Source organism: Cucumis sativus, chromosome 4 (assembly GCF_000004075.3).
Source record: "Cucumis sativus cultivar 9930 chromosome 4, Cucumber_9930_V3, whole genome shotgun sequence".
Lineage (NCBI taxonomy): Eukaryota > Viridiplantae > Streptophyta > Magnoliopsida > Cucurbitales > Cucurbitaceae > Cucumis > Cucumis sativus.
Genome location: NC_026658.2, coordinates 24,128,988 through 24,150,944, shown reverse-complemented (window position 1 = coordinate 24,150,944; position 21,957 = coordinate 24,128,988). Strand labels below are relative to the sequence as shown.

Below are 21,957 nucleotides of genomic sequence, written 5' to 3'. Positions count from 1 at the left end.
GTGTGGGACCCACTTATATAAATAATGAGTAAATTAAAAAATGTGGGGCCCAGTGTAGTATAAATATAAAAATAAGGAAAAAATAGAGTATGTGGGGGCCAGTCGTGTACCCCGTCCACGACTTCACCTCAAAACACCTATTTTTGAAAATAGTTTTGCAACTACCCTATTTTTGAAATATGTTTCAAATTTTACATTATTTTTAAAAAAAATCCTATATATTAATATTTCTAACTTAATTATTATATTTACAAATATCTTTTTTTTACCTATGATTCCAATTTTGGGTGATCCTATTAAATTCTCATTTATAAGTCATCTAACTTAGCGGACTCTTGGTGCATCAACTGTTGTGGGCTGTAATGAATAAGTTTGAGTTTGACCTGTTGTAAATATAATAATTAAAATCAAGATAATTAAGTATATAATAATATTTTTAAAAAATCATAAAGATAGGTTATAATCTATTAATGATAGAACATGTTGTAAATATTGATTTTTAATCGATAAATTTTGTTATATTTGCAATTTTTTAAAAATATGGTTATATACTTAATTATTAGTAGGATTGTCAAAAATAACAAATTTGACAAAATATTTACAAGTTATAATAAAATTTGAAACTGTAACAAACATTTGATAGCCATTGACTCTCTATGATATCGATAGCCAATGATAAATCTATCATATTGATAACCAATGATAAAAGAATATCACTAGCTATTATTGATACAATAAAAAAAGTTTGTTATGATTGATAAATATTTTAATTTATTTTGATATTTTTAAAAAAGTATATAATTATTCCTAAAATTGTCATTAGTTATAATCACCCTTTTTAAACTAATTAGACGACAAATTGCCTTCATTCTCAACTCAATTTTCAATCTTCATTCTTCCAAATCCTTTCAACATTAACCAAATGGAAACTTTGATTAAAAAAATAATAATAATTCTACACTTTAACTATATTAAAAGAAAAAAAATGATAAAAATTCAGTTTTTAATCGTTGAAACATGAACTGTTCATCAGTTTTGTTGTTTGATTATCTAACAAAACTGAAACTGAAACTAACAGTTTTGGTTCATAAATTTTGGTAGCCATACAAGATCTTGAACTTTTTAACATTATAAATTTTCACATATTCAACCATTCTTGGAATTAATGGATGTATACCATATAATTTCTGAATTTATACTCCTGAGGGTAAAAAGGCAGTGGCAGGCACTATATATTTCATATTTGTATTATGAGTCCCATAATGTTGTACTTAAAAACTTCAAACCAACCAACATCGAAACTTTGAAGGAAACAGTGTGATTGAACTGATCTAATCAGCAACTTCAAAGTGTCCCACCATTCTTGCAAAGAACAGCATTTGTTGTTCCAACGTAAATTTTATATTCTCCGCCTGTGCAAACACTCCAGCTTTAGCTTGTAATTTCCTTTGATAAACTGATATTCCAAACTCAACTTACAATATAGATTAAAGAGTACAGTTTAACTTGAGAAGAAAATGTGTTTCTTACAAAAAAAAAAAAAACTCATTTTCATTTTAAACTTTTGATTAAAAAAACGGTTTAAACTACACATCAAAAGTTGTTTTTGGTGGTCGTCAAACAATAAAAAATATGATTTATTAATTAGTAAACACTTTGAAAATATGTTTCAAACAAACTCAAAGTGTATACCTTGCGAAAGCCGTGTTGTTCTCCTTCGTATTCAATTAAAGCCACATGGAGGCCCTTCTCTTTCAATGCTTGGTAGATCTTACGTGCTTGAATAGGAGGCACAACCTGAACAAAGTTGAATTAGAGAAGGGAAAACAAAGAAAAATTAATTATATATTACACCTTTGGCCTTTCATGTTTGGAGAAAGTTAGAATTTAATCCTTAATGGCTCGAAAAATCTTCCAAAATAGTTCATATGGTAGGAAGCATTCACTAGAAATTGATCAAAAATCATAGAGTTTGTTTAGGAGGTTTTTGTCAAACTATAAGAACTAAATTCTATGGATGTGTATCAGTCGATTGGAGTCAGTTTTCCTATCAAATTGTCACCAAACTCACTATGGTCGGTTTAGTGAATGATCAAACTGACTTTGACCGTGAAGAAGTGCAAACCGACCTTGATCGTGAAGAAGTGTAAACCGACCCTAAATAGTCTTTTGCAATTCTTTTGCATTGTTGATTTCGATTTTTCCCAAACCGACATCAACCAAATCCCTCATCTCCGACCAACCACCTTCAATTTTGTTGGTTTTGTTTGATCGACTCAGTTTTTTGGTCTATCATGCTCTTCCATGCTAAATTCTAACTTTCTGGACCAAATCTGTAATTTAACTCAAAAAAAAAAAGAAAAAAAAACTTAAACTGCTTACTTTGTCATCCAATCCCTGGAACAAGATTAATGGACATGAAAATTTCTCAACAAAATTAATCGGCGACCTTTCATAAAAGTCTATTTCATCTCCTGCAATCCACAAAGTTGAATCAGGACTAAGAAGTAGTAATGGGACTAAGAAGTAGTAATGGGATTTCTAAAGAAACTCAAATTGAGATCCCATTATATTTTTCCAAACTCACCAACAAGATTATCAAGATAATGAGATTCAAATTTGTGTGTTTCAGCCTTCAACATGCTCAAGTCAGATATCTGTTCCAAACAAACCAAATAAATAAATAAAACCTTCAACATCAACGAAAATTAGAGTACATTTCGATTGACCTTCTAACGTTTATAAACATTCTTTTTACACTTATAAAACTAATCTAAACATGGACGTGGTGTACACATCGAAATTAAAATTTCAAATTCCATCTTCCATCTTCCATTTGAACTCAGTCTAATCCAAACCTAATAGATTTTATTCTCATAGTTAATTTAGTTTGACATACTTTAAATCTAAATTAAATACAACTCTAACCTGAAAATAAAAGGTTGAAAAGTAGAAATTAGCTAATTTAAGATATAAACAAAACAAACAAATAGTAAACAAGGTTAAAAAAAGTGAAAGAGAAACCTTGTCATAGTATGGGACACGTACAAAGAAAAAATAGCCCTTCTTAAATGATATTTAATAATATTAAATGACTCTTCAATCCCATTAATAATAGTCTTTTCACTTTTCATTTAATCTTCTTTGTTTTTGTATTCTCTTATTGAACCCTTCGTCTTCCCAATTTCCCTTTTTTTTCAAGGTCCTCTAATCGCAAGCATCATCTTCGTCTCCAACTAACACGTCGGCAACGATAGACATGGTACTTAATTTTTGTTTTGTTTCTTTTTTCTTTATTAAGCTTTTGATTTACTTATAGTTTTTTTTTTCTTTTATTTAAACTTTTAAAATATAAAACTATATCTCTCAACATATCTTTTCACAAGATTAAATTAAATAAAAGTGTTGCTCAGAATCACATATCAGACACAAATCCAAGGTGTATCTAGATGAATCCGTATCAGATACATATCTGATATGGATTCCATCTCTTCCCTAACGTATCGGTAGCTGACGAAATGTGCAATTCTTAAAACACAGCACTTTAAAACAAAAGGTATTACACAATAAAAAAAGAATAAAGTCCCTTTGCAAAGAGATACACCATCAGTGACACAATCAAGACATCATTTAAGAACCATGCTTTGATACAAATTATTATAATTATACTTTAGAATCAACTATATGATTGGTCACTTACACCATACAAGGAAGCTCCTGCCTTAAATGTATCTCTGAAAGCAAGAGCAGCTAGTGTAGTGTATCCCCCAGCAGATTCCCCATCGATGCATAATCGTTCTGCATCAACTAATCCTGAATCGACCTACACAAATAAGTATTAAGTATAATGTTTCAAACATGTTATTAAGAATTGAGCACAACTTTCAAGTTTTGAAGGAAAATAGATGTCAAAAGAGATCCACCAAATATCTTGCACAGCTGCAACAGTCATTGATATCAACAATTCCCCACTTCCTCAAAAGCCTTTCTCGATAGGCCCTCCCGTAACCTTCAGAAAAGAAAAACTTCTTGATACAATATACTAACACAAAAATGCACCTTTTTTCTTCAATAAACAAAACAAACCACAATAGTTATTAGGATAGGCACATTAGTTAAATAGCACCACAATTGGCGGTTCATGCAGAGGAAATGAAAATAAGAAGAATTTGCATAAGTATCATCCACCACTTACACCAATATAATTTAGAGTGAACCAATGCACAATCGCTTCAAGAATATCTAAATGAAAACTTTAACTAGGCTAAAAATCCAAAATCTATTCATATCATGCATATATTGTTAGTATGTCAAAAGCTGAAATTTGACATTAGAGAACCATAATTAAGACATTCCAATGGGAAAATTGTACTATTATATTAAAACTCCGAAAACTTCTGCAAAATAATAATGCACAAGTATACATACCAGAGCTTCCTCCATAGTTAACATTGACAAAAGCCCATCCTCGACTAGTCCAATACTGAATTCTTAGATTTAATATTCCACGCGCTTCATCCGTTGGGCCTCCTGTCATAACTCAAACATAAACTATATAAACAAGGAGAAAGCAATAAATATGAGAATTTAACGGTGCTGGCAACCAAAGTATAGGGAAGCTACTTATGCCTTTGTTTAATGACAAGTTCATTTTTAGAGTTCTATTTCAAAATTTAAACTTTTCCTAACTGATTCTTTAGTATTGTTTTCACATTTCCTAAAGATAAGTTTGAATTTAGCCAAATTTTAAAAAATAAGGCACACTTTTGAAATATATTTTTGTAAAATGTAGTTTCTAAACTTGTTTTAGTTTTTTAAATTTAGTTAGGAATCTAAATATTTATTTAACAAAGATGAAACCCATTTTAAATAAAATGTGAGCACCTTGAGATTTTAGCGTCATGGACCGTCTTTGTCCAAGAAATCAATGACTAACATTTTCGAAAAATACTAGAAAATCATATATAAATACAGATGTTCATGAGTATCAATGACCAGTGTGTTTGAATTGTAGGAATAATTCTCGTCAAAAGTCTTTTGATCATTAGTTGATCATCTTAAATGATAGTTCCTACCGTGTGAAATGTAACTATTGCTAAAAATTCTGTTTTTTTTTTTATTAAAAGAACAGGAACTAAGTCACATCGCTATTTAGCCACCATTGTCAAATTTAAGCTGCCTTGTACATACCATGGCTTTCCAGCAACAATGGAGGCTTTTCATCCCCACTAGAATGGTAAATGGGACTGAATGGTGGATAAAAGAAGGCATAAGCCTTCTCACCAGGCACTTCTGTTGCAAATTCTATTAACTTTGGAGTACTGAAGTACGACTTATATGTCAAAATATCAGGCGATGACGACCAGATAATAGCGAACTCATCTACTTTCAAGCTTTTATCTTTTAGAGTAACCTACACACAGAAAGAACCATTGACGCGATATACAAAATCATAGGTTAAAAAAGGAAAATGAAAGAGCAACAGCATTACCTTAGCAATTGATGGTGGATGAAAGGCCGACGCTCCCTCCACATAAAAACAATGGTTGCCAATAGTCTGCAAAGGTAAAAGATACTCCTCTTACATACCACTCACATGCAAAATAGACTTTTATGAGAATGGAGGAAGAGATGATTGTGATAGTACAATGTTATCAATATCTGAAAAGGGAATATCAAGCAGAGATGGAGAGCTTTGTCCATCACCCAGAACTCCAAGATATGACCTGCCATGCTGCCTGAATGAAATGGAAAAACCATGATGTTGGTGAAAATTTTTATTATTTGGTATGTGCATATTGAAACATAAAAAGTCAAGAAAAATACAAGATAACACATGTGCAACAAACCAAAGTTTTGGTTACCTATAACTGCATAGTATATAGTTTTCTCCTTCATTGCCAGGTAAGAAACCATAAGAGTTTATTCCAAAAACCCAAACTGGTCGCGAAAACTCCGCATTCAAAGAGTAAATTGGAGACACCTCATTATCTGCCTCAAGCTAGACCCATAACAACACAAGGAAAATAAAGGCTGAGTTACCACTATAGTCATGACTCGATATAATTAATGCACTCATTTAGCTCAATATAACCAACTGAAATATGAGCAGTTGTTCCACATTGTCCCAATTTTGTTGCGTATGATTACATACACTATTTCTTTTGGGACCTCTTGATAAGATTGGTGGTTAAGACAGCATATCATTGAAGCAAAAACTGAACAAGAAAACGTACCCATTTGTATAGATTCCAGAACCCATTTTTCCTATCAGTAACAAAAAAAAGTTCTCCTGCACATTCCCATCAGATGAACTAATAGTTGTAAGAAATTGGGACATGAAACAGTTCATTAATCGAATGGCATAAGCAAGTACCCTCAGAGGACCACTTAGGCTCAGTTGGTGATTCCACTAGCTCTGGTTCACGACCAGCAACACAGACATGCTTGTTGATTTCGCTGCAGAGTAGAAGCTATCTCATGACATTGGTATAAAGAAAATACTAATGTGTTGGAATTCTTTCCTTTTTTCTAGGCTTTTTCCTTGTTAGAATCCTAGAATAATTATGGAAAGATTATGGGAATGTATTCCTTATTTTCCTAAATCTTTTCCTTTTTTATTCCATTGTGTACTCTATTTATTCTCCCTTGTACCTATTGCTTTATTCATTAGAAAATAATAACAACACAAACAATCGTGGTTTTTCTCCCGGTACTCGGGTTTCCACGTAAATTGGTGTGAACTCGTTGTCTCTCTTTTCAATATGGTATCAGAGCGGGACAATGAAAACACCCTAGAAACCCAAAAAAAACCAAAACCACTTATGAAAATCAAACAGAAGGGACAGCCATCAATTTTAGTGCTGCCGTAGCTGCTGCCATCGATGCTCGGATGAGTGCTGCCATGGACGAATTATTAAGCCGGCTACAGAAAACGTCCGAAAATAATTTTTTCGTCATTACCGCAGCGGTCCGCGCCGCCACTGGACCACCACGCGCCGTCGCCGTACCACCACGCGCCGTCGCGCGGACCACCACGCGCCGTCGCCGGACCACCACGCGCCTGGTTTTCTTCCTCAGACGGCGCCGACCATCCCATCTGTCCAACCCTTTCCTTCGTCCGCGGCCTATATTGCTCCCCACGCCCCGATTTATGTTCTGCCATCTAATTCCAATCGGCTACCACCGCTTCTGCCGTCAAATCTGTATGGCCAGCCACCCAATGATCCTAGCTACCATCCCGATGTTAAAAACTCTCAAATTCACTCAACATTTGAGGTTGGTGAATCTTCGGCATATTCTAACCGTAACGTGCAAGCTTCCTCGGGAATAGTTCATCAACAATTGGAAGGGCTTCGACAACAGATAGCAGCACTTGAGGCTACCTTAGGGACGACATCCACTCTACCGATGTATTCTGAGAATCCGGTAAACTCGTTCTCTAATGTATCCTCTCCTTATTTGACTAATACGGTGGCTCAGTCTTCCATGTATCATCTTTCAGGAGAAAAGTTGAATGGCAACAACTATTTCTCATGGTCTCAGTCAGTAAAGATGGTCCTCGAAGGACGACAAAAATTTAGCTTTCTGACAGGGGAAATACCTCGCCCCCAACCGGGCGACCCACATGAACGATATTGGAAGGCAGAAGACTCTATTCTTCGATCCATATTGATCAATAGTATGGAACCTCAAATTGGCAAGCCGTTATTGTTTGCTGCAACAGCCAAGGATATTTGGGACACAGCCCAGACACTTTACTCAAAACGTCAGAATGCCTCTCGTCTATACACGCTGAGAAAGCAAGTTCATGAATGCAAGCAAGGAACCATGGATGTCACATCCTTTTTCAATAAGCTTTCTCTTATATGGCAAGAAATGGACCTATGCAGAGAACTAGTCTGGCGTGATCCCACTGATGGTGTACAGTACTCGAGAATTGAAGAGAATGACAGGATTTATGACTTTCTTGCTGGTCTTAATCCTAAGTTTGATGTAGTTCGAGGGCGTATACTAGGTCAAAGACCGATTCCCTCCCTGATGGAAGTTTGCTCTGAAAATCCGCCTCGAGGAAGATCGCACAAGTGCTATGAATATTTCCGCAACCCCTACTATTGACTCTGCTGCTTTTAGTGCAAGATCTTCTAACAGTAGCAGTGACAAGCATAATGGGAAAACCAATTCCTGTCTGTGAGCATTGCAAAAAACAATGGCATACCAAAGAACAATGTTTGGAAGTTACATGGTCGTCCCCCAGGAAGTAAGAAACGCCCTTCCAATGACAAACAGAACACAGGGCGGGCGTATGTGAGTGAGTCTGCTGAACCTCCTCAACAATCCGACCCACACAAAAACCAAACTGATCTCAGTCTTGCCACTTTAGGTGCCATTGTCCAATCAGGTATACCTCATTCCTTCGGTCTTGTTAGTATTGATGGGAAGAACCCCTGGATTCTGGACTCTGGTGCCACAGATCATTTGACTGGGTCATCTGAACATTTTGTATCTTACATTCCTTGTGCTGGGAACGAGACAATTAGAATTGCAGATGGCTCCTTGGCCCCCGTTGCTGGAAAGGGGAAGATTTCTCCTTGTGCAGGGCTCTCCTTACATAATGTTTTGCATGTGCCCAAACTATCTTATAATTTGCTTTCGATAAGCAAGATCACTCATGAGTTAAACTGCAAAGCAATATTCTTACCAGATTCTGTCTCTTTTCAGGACTTGAGCTCGGGGAGGATGATTGGCACTGCCCGGCATAGCAGGGGACTCTACCTCCTTGATGACGATACCTCTTCTAGTAGCATTCCTAGGACTAGCCTCTTATCTTCCTATTTCACTACTTCTGAACAAGATTGTATGTTGTGGCATTTGTTGGATCGGTATGGCAACCCTAGAGGGGGGTGAATAGGGTTTAAATAAACTTTTTGACAAATAAAAAGTAAAATCAACTAATTAGATATTTTCTAAAATTTAAATAAAGAACTTTGTAAACTTTGTTAAATAACAAGATTGATAAAAAGATATGAATGGAAGTATGCAATCAAACTCAACCAATAAGAATATGTAACTAAAATTAAATTAAAAAATAATTAGAAAAGAGTTAGAGAAGAAGACACCGTAATTTTATAGTGGTTCGGTTAAACTCAACCTACATCCACTTTCCCAAGCACCCCTTGGGATTTTGATTGAAAATCTTCTTTGGACTCTTTCCACGGATTTGAGCCGAACCGATTCTTGCTCCTTTTTCGGGTTCAAGAGCAAACCCGATCCTTTCCACGGGTTAGGATCCAACCGTTACAATATGTTGAAATTTTTTAAATCACACAAAAGAAAACTCTCTAAAAGAGTGAGTATACAATTTGAAGCTCACAAATTTAATCCTCACAATACAATAAGAAGCTCTCAAGAATAAGATGAAAAGAATAAAAATTGGAAGCTTTAGAGAGAATAACAATGTTGGCTTTTTGCTTGAGGATTGTAAAGATATTGTGATCTTGTGTAAATGTGAAGTATTTAAAAAGAGAGGAAAGATAAATTCAAAATCATTTGGGTCATTAGATATAAGTAAAAGAAAAATGAATGGTTGAGATTTAAACTTAATTAGCCGTTAGACACAATACAAATAATAATATAATAATATGTCTTTTCAAAATATTTTGTTTAAAAAGAAATCAATAAAGCAACTTCACCCTCTTTTAAAAAACTAGCCGTTAGACACAAGAAAAAATAATAATATTAAAATCATTTTTTTTTTAAATTCATTTTCTTTATAAAAGCCAATAAAACATAACAAAAAGCCACATTTGTTACTCCTTCATTGCTCCAAGTGGCTTTCTCTAATTGGTTCAAATTGAATGCTTGGTCGCCACGTCACCATCTCGGGTATTTTTTCGTTAAGCTTCTTTTAGCAATATTTTCTTCATTTGAACTTCGATTTGGGTGATTCAAGAGGCGTTAGAATCATTTTTCCAAGCTCTACGATATGGTCTATTCAAATTAATAAAATTGTCAATAAAAAAATCAGATTTGTTATCATCAAAACATAAATTAATTGAATAATTAAAATAAATTAATTTGAGATTAAGGGCCAAAAAGCCAACAATCTCCCCCTTTTTGATGATGACAAATCATTGAAGAAAAATAACTTGAAACACACATGATCAACAAGTAATTCTATTATCAAGATGTATAACCATAAAGCTCATGTATATATTTCACCACAAAGATCATACTTGAAAACAATTGATAAGAGAACCTTCTTTGTCCTTAATTAATTTTTCTCTAAAAAAATATGCATTATTCAATAGAAACAATTATGCAACAAATTGATAAAAACATATTTTTCTTATACTTCTCCCCCTTTGGAATCATCAAAAACAATACCAAGGAAGTTAGCTCTCCCAAAAAAATATGAACACATACAAAATGTCTAATTCTCCCCCTATCAATATGCATTAGGGTAACAATATCAAGTAAGATATAAAATCAAGATGCATCACAACGAATAATTCCAAGCTCAAGCCTATTTTTACAAAAGCTTTCTTCACTCAAAGGTTTGGTAAATATATCCGCTAATTGATTATTGGAACTTACAAACTCAAGAGTAATATGACCATTTTGTACATGCTCTCTAATAAAGTGATGCCTAATATCTATATGCTTAGTTCTAGAATGATGAATAGGATTCTTAGTCAAATTTATGGCACTAGTATTATCACAAAATATAGGCACATTATCAAATTTTAATCCAAAATCACAAAGAGTTTGTTTCATCCAAAGAATTTGTGCACAACAACTAGCAACCGCAATATATTCCGCTTCGGTAGTGGATAAGGCAACCGAATTTTGCTTTTTACTAAACCAAGATACTAAGGAACTACCAAGAAATTGACAAGTCCCACTAGTACTTTTACGGTCAAGTAAACTACCGGCAAAGTCCGCATCGGAATATCCTACCAAATTAAACTCAACATTTCTAGGATACCATAATCCAACATCAATAGTTCCAAGCAAATATTTAAGTATCCTTTTAACAGCATGGAAATGTGATTCTTTAGGACAAGATTGAAATCTAGCACAAAGACATACACTAAACATGATATCGGGTCTACTAGCGGTCAAATAAAGTAAAGATCCAATCATACCTCGATAAGTCTTTATATCCACACACTTACCTTTTTCATCTTTGTCAAGCTTAGTGGTAGTGCTCATAGGAGTTTTTGCAACTTTACCTTCATTTAATTTGAATTTCTTGAGCAAATCCCTTGTGTATTTTTCTTGACTTATGAAGATGCCATCCTTGAGTTGTTTGATTTGAAGACCAAGGAAGAAACTAAGTTCTCCCATCATACTCATCTCAAACTCATTATGCATACACTTGGAAAATTCTTCACACAAAGATGAATTAGTAGAACCAAATATAATATCATCCACATAAATTTGTACTATAAGCATGTCATTATTTTTAACTTTAATAAATAGAGTATTATCAATTTTTCCCATCTTAAAGTCATTCTCAAGTAAAAACTTGCTAAGTCTATCATACCAAGCTCTTGGAGCTTGTTTTAAGCCATAAAGAGCCTTTTTCAACTTATAAACATGATTAGGTAAATCAAAACTTTCAAAGCCCGGAGGTTGTTCTACGTAAACTTCCTCCACAATATAACCGTTTAAAAAAGCACTTTTTACATCCATTTGATACAAAATGAAATTTTTATAAGAAGCAAAAGCAAGCAACATTCTAATAGCTTCTAATCTAGCAACCGGTGCAAAAGTTTCTTCATAATCTATACCTTCTTCTTGACAATAACCTTGAGCTACAAGTCTAGCTTTATTTCTAATGATATTTCCATTTTCATCCATCTTATTTCTAAAAACCCATTTAGTTCCGATTATAGATGCATTAGAAGGCCTAGGGACTAATTTCCAAACTTTGTTTCTTTCAAATTGATTTAATTCTTCTTGCATAGCTAAAATCCAAAACTCATCACATTCGGCATCTTTAAAACTTCTAGGTTCAATTTGAGACACAAAAGCAAGATTACTAAATAAATTAAGAGAAGAACGAGTTTTGACACCTTGTTCGGGATTGCCAAGAATTAGATCCTTGGGATGGGATAGAGCATATCTCCACTCTTTAGGCAAGGATGAAGAACCCTCTTCTTTCTTCTCTATGATGTTCACATCTTGCATACTTGGAACAATTTCTTTGCCTTTGTCATTAACAAGTAAATCTCCAAAATCTTTTTCTAAATCATCACTACAAATAGACTCATTAGAAACATTATTCCAAGATTCATCAAATACAACATGAATAGATTCCTCAATAACTAAAGTTTTCTTATTGAAAACTCTATAAGCTTTACTAGTAGAGGAATATCCTAGAAAAATACCAACATCCGTCTTAGAATCAAATTTTCCAAGTTTTTCTTTGTTATTCAAAATAAAACATTTACAACCGAAAACTTTGAAATACCCAATATTTGGAATTTTTCCATGCCAAAGTTCATAAGGAGTTTTATCTAAAGATGGTCTAACTAAAACTCTATTTGAAACATAGCAAGCGGTGTTAACGGCTTCCGCCCAAAAATATTTAGGTAAACCATACTCATTCAACATTGATCTAGCAAATTCTTGCAAAGTACGATTTTTCCTTTCAACTACACCATTTTGTTGAGGAGTTCTTGGAGAGGAAAAATTATGGGAAAAACCATTTTCTTCACAAAAAGCTTTAAAAGCATCATTATCAAATTCTCCTCCGTGATCACTCCTAATTTTGGAAATAAAAAATCCTTTTTCATTTTGTACTCTTTTTGCAAAACTAATAAAACTTTTCAAAGCATCATCCTTATGTTTTATCATCAAAACCCAAGTAAATCTAGAAAAATCATCAACTATCACAAAAGCATAATAATTTCCTCCATAGCTAGCAATTCTAGAAGGGCCAAATAAGTCCATGTGTAATAGTTGTAAGGGTCTAGTAGTAGAGATCACATTTTTAGATTTGAAAGAGGACTTAGTTTGCTTACCCATTTGACAAGCATCACAAACTTTGTCTTTTTCAAATTTAAAACTAGGAAGACCTCTAACCAAACAATTTTTAGAAATATTTGAAATTAAGTGCATGCTAGCATGTCCTAGTCTTCTATGCCATAACCAAGAATCATTATGCAAAACCGAAAGACATTTATCAATAATAGGATAATCATTCAAATCAAGAGTGTACACATTTTCATCCCTATTTCCAACAAACAAAACTTTTCTATCACTAACATTTTCAATTATGCAATTTCTTTTATCAAATATTACTCTAAATCCTTTATCACACAATTGACTAATACTAAGCAAATCATGCTTTAAACCATCAACCAAATGAACATTTTCAATCAAAGTAGATGAATCATTTCCTATATTACCCTTACCAATTATTTTACCTTTCTTGTTGTCACCAAAGGTTACCATGCCTCCATTCTTTTTGGAGAAAGAGATAAGCTTGGATCGGTCTCCCGTCATGTGTCTTGAGCAACCACTATCCAAGTACCATTTGTTTTTCTTGGAGGCTTTCAAACAAACCTAAAAACAACTAATTTCAAGTTTGATCCTTTGGTACCCATACTTGTTTGGGTCCTAGAATGTTAGCATTTACATATTTAGGGATCCATTTCATTTTTTCATAGACATTACAAGCACTAGATCTAGATAGGTAACAAGAATAAGCTTTATGTCCATACTTGCCACAAGAAAAACAAACAACATTATGCAAAGATTTATTTTTCATAACAAATTTATGTACTCTACTTTTATTGGAGAAATTCTTCCTTGGAGCAATGTAAAACTTTGCTCTTTGCGAAAAATTTCTTCTTGAATAAGTATTTTGAGCATACTTCAATTTAAAGCATTTAGGTCTAATGTGACCTTCAACACCACAATTATGACATATGGGTACAAAACTAGATTTAACATGATTAGACACATGATTAGACATGTTAAACTTAGGCACAATAGGTGATGCTTTAACGAATGTAGTTTTAGAACTTGATGGAGTAGATGATTCATCAATATAGCCTAAACCTCTCTTATCACCATAAGATTTTCCTACTTCAATAATTTTGTCCAATCTTTGAGCACCTATTGTCAACTTTTTAATAGTTTCTTTAGCTTTATCAAGTTCTTGTAAAACACTTAGTTCATTTTCTTTAAGCACTTTAATCAAGTTATCTTTTTCACAACTATCATGCTCAAGAAATCTAACTTTATCAAGCAAAGCATCTTTCTCAATACAAACATGCTTATCACTAGAGACATTCAATTCTTCAATTTGCTCAAAATTTTCATTCTCTTTAAAGCAAGCAATTGTATCAAGTAAAGACTTATTTTCACTAATTAAAACATTGTATTTCTTCTTAAGCACAACATACTTAGAACTAAGTTTTTCTAGGTCATTTTGCATGCTTTCAAAATTTTCAAATAATTCATCAATAGAAAGAGGTTCTAGAGTTACCTTATCATCATGTTCATCATCTTTGTCACTATGAGCCATGAGACCAAGATTTGCCATTTCTTCAACTTCACTTTCACTTTCACTACTATCATCCCATGTAGCCTTCATTGCCTTCTTCTTGGATTTCTTAGATGATTTGAGGAGAGGACAATCCGTTCTTATATGACCCGATCTTTTGCATTCATAACAAATCACCTCATCCTTTTTGCTTTTCTCACCTTTTGACTCTTTTTGGGTTGATAGGTGTTTCTTGAAATATTTCTTTCTTTTTATGAAATTTTTGTACTTACGTGAGAAATAAGCAATGTCATCTTCATCAAGGCCATCCTCATCTTCGGGATCAACTTCCAAGGAGATAGTCTTTAATGCAATGCTCTTCTTCTTTTTGGACTCATCCTCCAAGTGCTCCTTCATGATGATCTCATGAGTCATGAGTGAGCCAATAAGCTCCTCTAGTGGAAGTTTGGTGAGATCCTTTGCTTCTTGAATCGCCGTTACCTTAGCTTCCCAAGTCTTAGGTAGAGACCTTAGAATTTTTCTAACATTTTCGGAAGTTGTATAAACTTTACCAAGACCCTTCAAAGCATTTATGATGTTAGTAAATCTAGTAAACATATCGGTGATAGTCTCATTAGCATCCATCTTAAACAATTCATAATTATGAACAAACATGCTAATTTTAGACTCTTTAACTTGATTTGTTCCTTCATGAGTAATTTCAAGAGTATTCCAAATTTCTTGAGCGGAAGAACACATGGATATTCTATTAAATTCATCTTTACTCAAGGCACAATACAAACAGTTAATAGCCTTAGCATTAAATGAACACTTTTTCATTTCATTTTCATCATACTCTTCTTCTAATTTAGGCGTATCAACATTATCAACATTTTTCATGGGTACATAAGGACCTTTAGCAACAATTAACCACAAATTATAGTCAATAGATTGCAAATAAATTTTCATTCTAGCTTTCCAATATGCATAATTTGAACCATCAAAATAAGGAGGTCTAGAAGTAGATTGACCTTCAACAATACCATTTGCCAATAGGTTTGCCATAATGCTCTAACAATAAAGTTTATCAAGAAATTAAAATTTCAAGATGAGCAACCTTGCTCTGATACCAATTGTTGGATCGGTATGGCAACCCTAGAGGGGGGTGAATAGGGTTTAAATAAACTTTTTGACAAATAAAAAGTAAAATCAACTAATTAGATATTTTCTAAAATTTAAATAAAGAACTTTGTAAACTTTGTTAAATAACAAGATTGATAAAAAGATATGAATGGAAGTATGCAATCAAACTCAACCAATAAGAATATGTAACTAAAATTAAATTAAAAAATAATTAGAAAAGAGTTAGAGAAGAAGACACCGTAATTTTATAGTGGTTCGGTTAAACTCAACCTACATCCACTTTCCCAAGCACCCCTTGGGATTTTGATTGAAAATCTTCTTTGGACTCTTTCCACGGATTTGAGCCGAACCGATTCTTGCTCCTTTTTCGGGTTCAAGAGCAAACCCGATCCTTTCCACGGGTTAGGATCCAACCGTTACAATATGTTGAAATTTTTAAATCACACAAAAGAAAACTCTCTAAAAGAGTGAGTATACAATTTGAAGCTCACAAATTTAATCCTCACAATACAATAAGAAGCTCTCAAGAATAAGATGAAAAGAATAAAAATTGGAAGCTTTAGAGAGAATAACAATGTTGGCTTTTTGCTTGAGGATTGTAAAGATGTTGTGATCTTGTGTAAATGTGAAGTATTTAAAAAGAGAGGAAAGATAAATTCAAAATCATTTGGGTCATTAGATATAAGTAAAAGAAAAATGAATGGTTGAGATTTAAACTTAATTAGCCGTTAGACACAATACAAATAATAATATAATAATATGTCTTTTCAAAATATTTTGTTTAAAAAGAAATCAATAAAGCAACTTCACCCTCTTTTAAAAAAACTAGCCGTTAGACACAAGAAAAAATAATAATATTAAAATCATTTTTCTTTTAAATTCATTTTCTTTATAAAAGCCAATAAAACATAACAAAAAGCCACATTTGTTACTCCTTCATTGCTCCAAGTGGCTTTCTCTAATTGGTTCAAATTGAATGCTTGGTCGCCACGTCACCATCTCGGGTATTTTTTCGTTAAGCTTCTTTTAGCAATATTTTCTTCATTTGAACTTCGATTTGGGTGATTCAAGAGGCGTTAGAATCATTTTTCCAAGCTCTACGATATGGTCTATTCAAATTAATAAAATTGTCAATAAAAAAATCAAATTTGTTATCATCAAAACATAAATTAATTGAATAATTAAAATAAATTAATTTGAGATTAAGGGCCAAAAAGCTAACAGCATTTTCGTTTAGGCCACCCTAACTTTCAATATATGAAACATTTATTTCCACATCTCTTCTCTAAAGTTGAGATGACTACCTTATCTTGTGATGTGTGTATTCAGGCCAAACAACATCGAGTCTCTTTTCCCTCACACAACCATACAAACCAACCCAACCCTTCACTCTTGTTCATAGTGATGTCTGGGGACCATCCAAGACAACAACCTCATCTGGAAAACGGTGGTTCGTAACCTTCATTGATGATCATACCCGTCTTACCTGTGGTCTACCTTATCACTGATAAATCTGAGGTTTCCTCTATGTTTCAAAATTTCTATCACACCATTGAAACACAATTCCATCAAAAAATTGCTATTCTTCGGAGTGATAATGGTCGGGAATTCCAAAACCATAACCTTAGTGAATTTCTTGCTTCCAAGGGGATTGTTCATCAAAACTCGTGCGCCTACACTCCTCAACAAAATGGAGTGGCCGAGCGAAAAAACCGTCACCTTCTGGAAGTAGCCCGTTCCCTTATGCTTTCTACTTCCCTTCCTTCATACTTGTGGGGAGATGCTATTCTTACAGCAGCTCATTTAATCAATAGAATGCCTTCTCGTATTCTTCATTTTCAAACTCCCTTAGATTGTCTTAAGGAGTCCTACCCATCGACTCGTCATGTTTCTGAAGTTCCTCTTCGTGTGTTTGGGTGTACCGCTTATGTCCATAATTTTGGCCCTAATCAAACCAAATTTACCCCTCGGGCTCAGGCATGTGTGTTTGTTGGGTATCCCCCTCACCAGCGTGGTTATAAATGTTTTCACCCACCATCCAAAAAATACTTTGTCACTATGGATGTTACTTTCTGTGAGGATCGACCCTACTTTCCCGTTAGCCATCTTCAGGGGGAGAGTGTGAGTGAAGAGTCTAACAACACCTTTGAATTCATCGAACCCACTCCTAGTGTTGTGTCTAACATCATTCCTCATTCCATAGTCCTACCCACAAACCAAGTCCCCTGGAAAACGTACTACAGGAGGAATCACAAAAAGGAAGTCGGTTCCCCTACTAGTCAGCCGCCGGCTCCAGTCCAAGACTCTGAACCTCCTCGAGATCAAGGTATGGAAAACCCTACTGAACCCTGTACTAAGAATATGATAAGTGAGAATGACAGGTCTAATGTTGCTTGCTCTTGAAAACGTGGAAGAAAAGGACAGTGGTGATGAGATTGAGGTCAGAATAGAAACCCGTAATAATGAAGCGGAACAGGGTCATACAGGAAAATCAGATGAGTATGATTCCTCTCTTGACATTCCCATTGCTCTGAGAAAAGGCACCAGGTCTTGTACTAAACACCCCATTTGCAATTATGTTTCCTACAATAGTCTCTCTCCTCAGTTCAGAGCTTTTACAGCAAGCCTTGACTCTACCATAATACCAAAAGATATCTACACTGCTTTAAAGTATCCTGAATGGAAGAATGCTGTCATGGAAGAGATGAAAGCTCTTGAAAAGAATAGTACTTGGGACATTTGTACTCTACCTAAGGGACACAAAACTGTGGGATGCAAATGGGTGTTCTCTCTCAAATACAAAGCTGATGGTACTCTTGACAGACACAAGGCAAGGTTAGTTGCGAAGGGATTTACTCAAACCTATGGTATTGACTATTCAGAAACTTTTTCTCCAGTTGCTAAGTTGAATACTATTAGAGTTCTGCTATCTGTTGCTGTGAATCCGGGTTGAATGATGAAAGATTGGCCTTTATATCAGCTGGATGTTAAAGAATGCCTTTTTGAATGGAGACCTCGTAGAGGAAGTCTACATGAGCCCTCCGCCTGGATTTGAAGCCCAGTTTGGTCAGCATGTGTGTAAACTCCAGAAATCTATATATGGTCTGAAACAGTCTCCCAGAGCATGGTTTGACAGATTCACTACCTTTGTCAAGTCCCAAGGGTACAGGCAGGGACACTCTGATCATACTTTATTTACAAAGGTTTCCAAAACAGGAAAGATTGCTGTTCTAATAGTTTATGTGGATGACATTGTTTTGACTGGAGATGATCAGGCAGAAATCAGTCAATTAAAGCAGAGAATGGGCGATGAGTTTGAAATCAAGGATTTGGGAAATTTGAAATATTTCCTTGGAAATGGAGGTGGCCAGATCTAAAAGAAGGTATCTCCGTATCTCAAAGAAAATACATCCTTGATTTGTTAACTGAGACAGGTATGTTAGGATGTCGTCCCACTGACACTCCTATGGAATTCAACTGCAAACTAGGAAACTCTGATGATCAAGTTCCAGTTGATAAAGAACAGTATCAACGCCTCGTGGGTAAATTAATTTACTTATCTCATACTCGTCCTGATATTTCCTTTGCTGTGAGTGTTGTCAGCCAGTTTATGCAGACCCCTAATGAGGAACACATGAAAGCTGTCAACAGAATCTTGAGATACTTAAAATCAACACCTGGTAAAGGGCTGATGTTTAGAAAAACAGACAGAAAGACCGTTGAGGCATACACTGACTCGGATTGGGCAGGATCTGTTGTTGACAGAAAATCTACCTCTGGTTATTCTGTACCTTTGTTTGGGGCAATCTTGTAACTTGGAGGAGTAAAGAAGCAAAGTGTTGTGGCCAGGAGCAGCGCTGAGGCTGAATATAGAGCTATGAGTTTAGGAATATGTGAGGAAATTTGGCTTCAGAAAGTTTTGACAGATCTTCATCAGGAATGTGAGACACCATTGAAGCTTTTCTGTGATAATAAAGCCGCTATTAGTATTGCTAACAACCCTGTTCAACATGATAGAACTAAACATGTTGAGATTGATCGACATTTTATCAAAGAAAAACTTGACAGTGGGAGCATATGCATTCCGTACATCCCTTCGAGTCAACAGGTTGCTGATGTTCTTACCAAAGGACTTCTCAGACCAAACTTCGACTTCTGCGTTAGCAAGTTGGGCCTCATTGATATTTACGTCCCAACTTGAGGGGGAGTGTTGGAATTCTTTCCTTTTTTTCTAGGCTTTTTCCTTGTTAGAATCCTAGAATAATTATGGAAAGATTATGGGAATGTATTCCTTATTTTCCTAAATCTTTTCCTTTTTTATTCCATTGTGTACTCTATTTATTCTCCCTTGTACCTATTGCTTTATTCATTAGAAAATAATAACAACACAAACAATCGTGGTTTTTCTCCCGGTACTCGGGTTTCCACGTAAATTGGTGTGAACTCGTTGTCTCTCTTTTCAATATAATGTTATAAGCAAAGATGTCAATGCAGTAAGAAAAGAATATCCGTAAGGAGTTACTTAAACAACCTCGAACTCACCCACTATCAGAAAAGTAACCAACCCAAAGCTCTGATTTATCCCATGACATGTTCGGGTGATGCCATTGGATCCATGCAATCCGTTTCCCTTTGGGATCCACTCGAGGAAAACCATAAAAGTCACTTCCCTCAACAAGTACCTCTGGATCTGATAAACATTCACGCAGGATGCAAAATACAACAACACAATTCATCAGCAAAAAAGTCCCACCTCAGAAACTCCTTGATTTAGGTTTCCTGTTTCCATTAGTATCTAGCTTCATTTTGCATGAAACAGCATAGCTCTTCCTTACCTTCTATAGTCTTCCCTTCGAGTCTTATAGATACAATGGTCGTAGTTGGACTTGAGCTACTGATGCGACGGTCTACCAAAGATTGAAGTAAAATTTTAACAAACAAATAAATCTTCCCAAAATTAATGCAGCAGTATTTCTTATCAAAGGAAATATCGAAAAGATAGATATGTTATAGACCCTATCATACAGGCCCCAAATGATAACATAACCATACATTAATATCTACCTTCCCGTACAGCGATATAACGATTGAAACATAAATCAAACACTCCATCAGCATAACTAACCAACGGACCACCATAATCTGGAGTAAGGGGTCGAGGAGCAGAATCTGGCATCATAGATAATGCAAGCTATAAGAAATACAAACTTGAAATATTAAGTTATAAGTTCATTGACTTAATCTTTAGCATAAGTCAACATTGGGGCAACCATGGGGTTTAACTGATTGCTTATACAGTCTCTGATCCTCAAAATTAGAGAAGACTACTGTGTCCCCAGACACCATGAAAGCACCACCGCCGTACTCCTGTGCAGTAGTCCGAACTGAAAACTCCTTTGGAGTAACATCAATATTTTCACCGCCCAGCTTCTCCGGTTCCTTGACAAGAACTTCCCGCCTAAACCAATTCAACATTTCAAACCGAAAATGAACTTACACTGAAAATGAACTTAGAACAAACGGGATTGTCTGTCATTGGAATTTCCATTTAGAAACACAAAGGAAAGTAGTACACTATCCATACCCAGATTCAGAGGGCCGTGATTCAAGCCAGATAAGGCGACCGGAACCATCAACAGCAGCACCGCCGATTTGCTTGGAGGCGCCGGACACAACATCGGCGGTGATCGGAGACTTCCATGAGCCATAGGGTGCAGTGATTTTCTCTAGTTGGTTAGTAACTGAAGATGAGACAGAGGAAGCCATTGTTCTTCTTAGAGCGGTGATTCAGTCAGTATCATCTATCGGTGCAATTACACTACCGGGAGATCTTAGGGACGGCCGTTAGAATTGTTCATAAACATCGATACGTGGCGCCTCCCTATTGGGAAGAATATGAACTTTGGGTCCACGTGAACTTTGACGTCTGCACCAAATGGAAATTCTATATCAACAAAAATAACAAACAAAACAAACATGTGACCAAAAAAGTGACGAACATTTATGAATTCATATTTCTAAGATACCATCGGTTAACATTAATATATGAATAGAAATTGTTGATAGCTCGTTACAAATGAAACATTGTATCTGTACTGTTTCTAAAAAAACAAAACAAGAATGATCTTAAGGAATGTCTACACCTCATCACCACCCTTTTTCATTTTCTTATGCTAATTATACTTCAATCTATTAATTATGACTTTTGTACTGTTTTTCTCCTAAGTTTTCATGTTAATTGTTTGATATTGTGTTTATTCTATTCAATAAAATAGCTCATTTAGTTAAAAGTACATAGAGTATAAGAAAATGAA

The 21,957-nt window shown here is 34.8% G+C and overlaps 1 protein-coding gene across 1 annotated transcript; it reads right to left on the bottom strand.

The window, feature by feature from the left end:
- Window positions 1–1,202: 1,202 nt before the first annotated feature.
- On the bottom strand, window positions 1,203–21,461 carry LOC101221766. The gene is made up of 18 exons (XM_031884339.1): window positions 21,228–21,461; window positions 20,914–21,101; window positions 20,708–20,812; window positions 20,479–20,550; window positions 20,186–20,333; window positions 6,377–6,459; window positions 6,237–6,292; window positions 5,865–6,001; window positions 5,648–5,738; window positions 5,492–5,557; window positions 5,191–5,413; window positions 4,429–4,530; window positions 3,924–4,009; window positions 3,701–3,823; window positions 2,588–2,657; window positions 2,383–2,474; window positions 1,693–1,797; window positions 1,203–1,412 (listed from the first exon to the last, which is right to left on the bottom strand). The coding sequence occupies exons 1-18, from the start codon at window positions 21,407–21,409 to the stop codon at window positions 1,332–1,334; spliced, it is 2,010 nt and encodes a 669-aa protein (XP_031740199.1). The 5' UTR covers window positions 21,410–21,461; the 3' UTR covers window positions 1,203–1,331.
- Between the last annotated feature and the right edge of the window lie 496 nt (window positions 21,462–21,957).

What these genes read in the sequence shown, in the direction of transcription:
- LOC101221766 (XM_031884339.1), bottom strand. Translation starts at nt 21,409, where the DNA reads ATGGCTTCCTCTGTCTCATCTTCAGTTACTAACCAACTAGAGAAAATC. An exon ending in GGTTACTTTTCTGATAGTGG is followed by an intron (nt 6,460 to 20,185) that starts GTGAGTTCGAGG and finishes TCTACTCTGCAG; the next exon opens with CGAAATCAACAAGCATGTCT. An exon ending in ATTGTTGCTGGAAAGCCATG is followed by an intron (nt 4,531 to 5,190) that starts GTATGTACAAGG and finishes GAGTTATGACAG; the next exon opens with GAGGCCCAACGGATGAAGCG.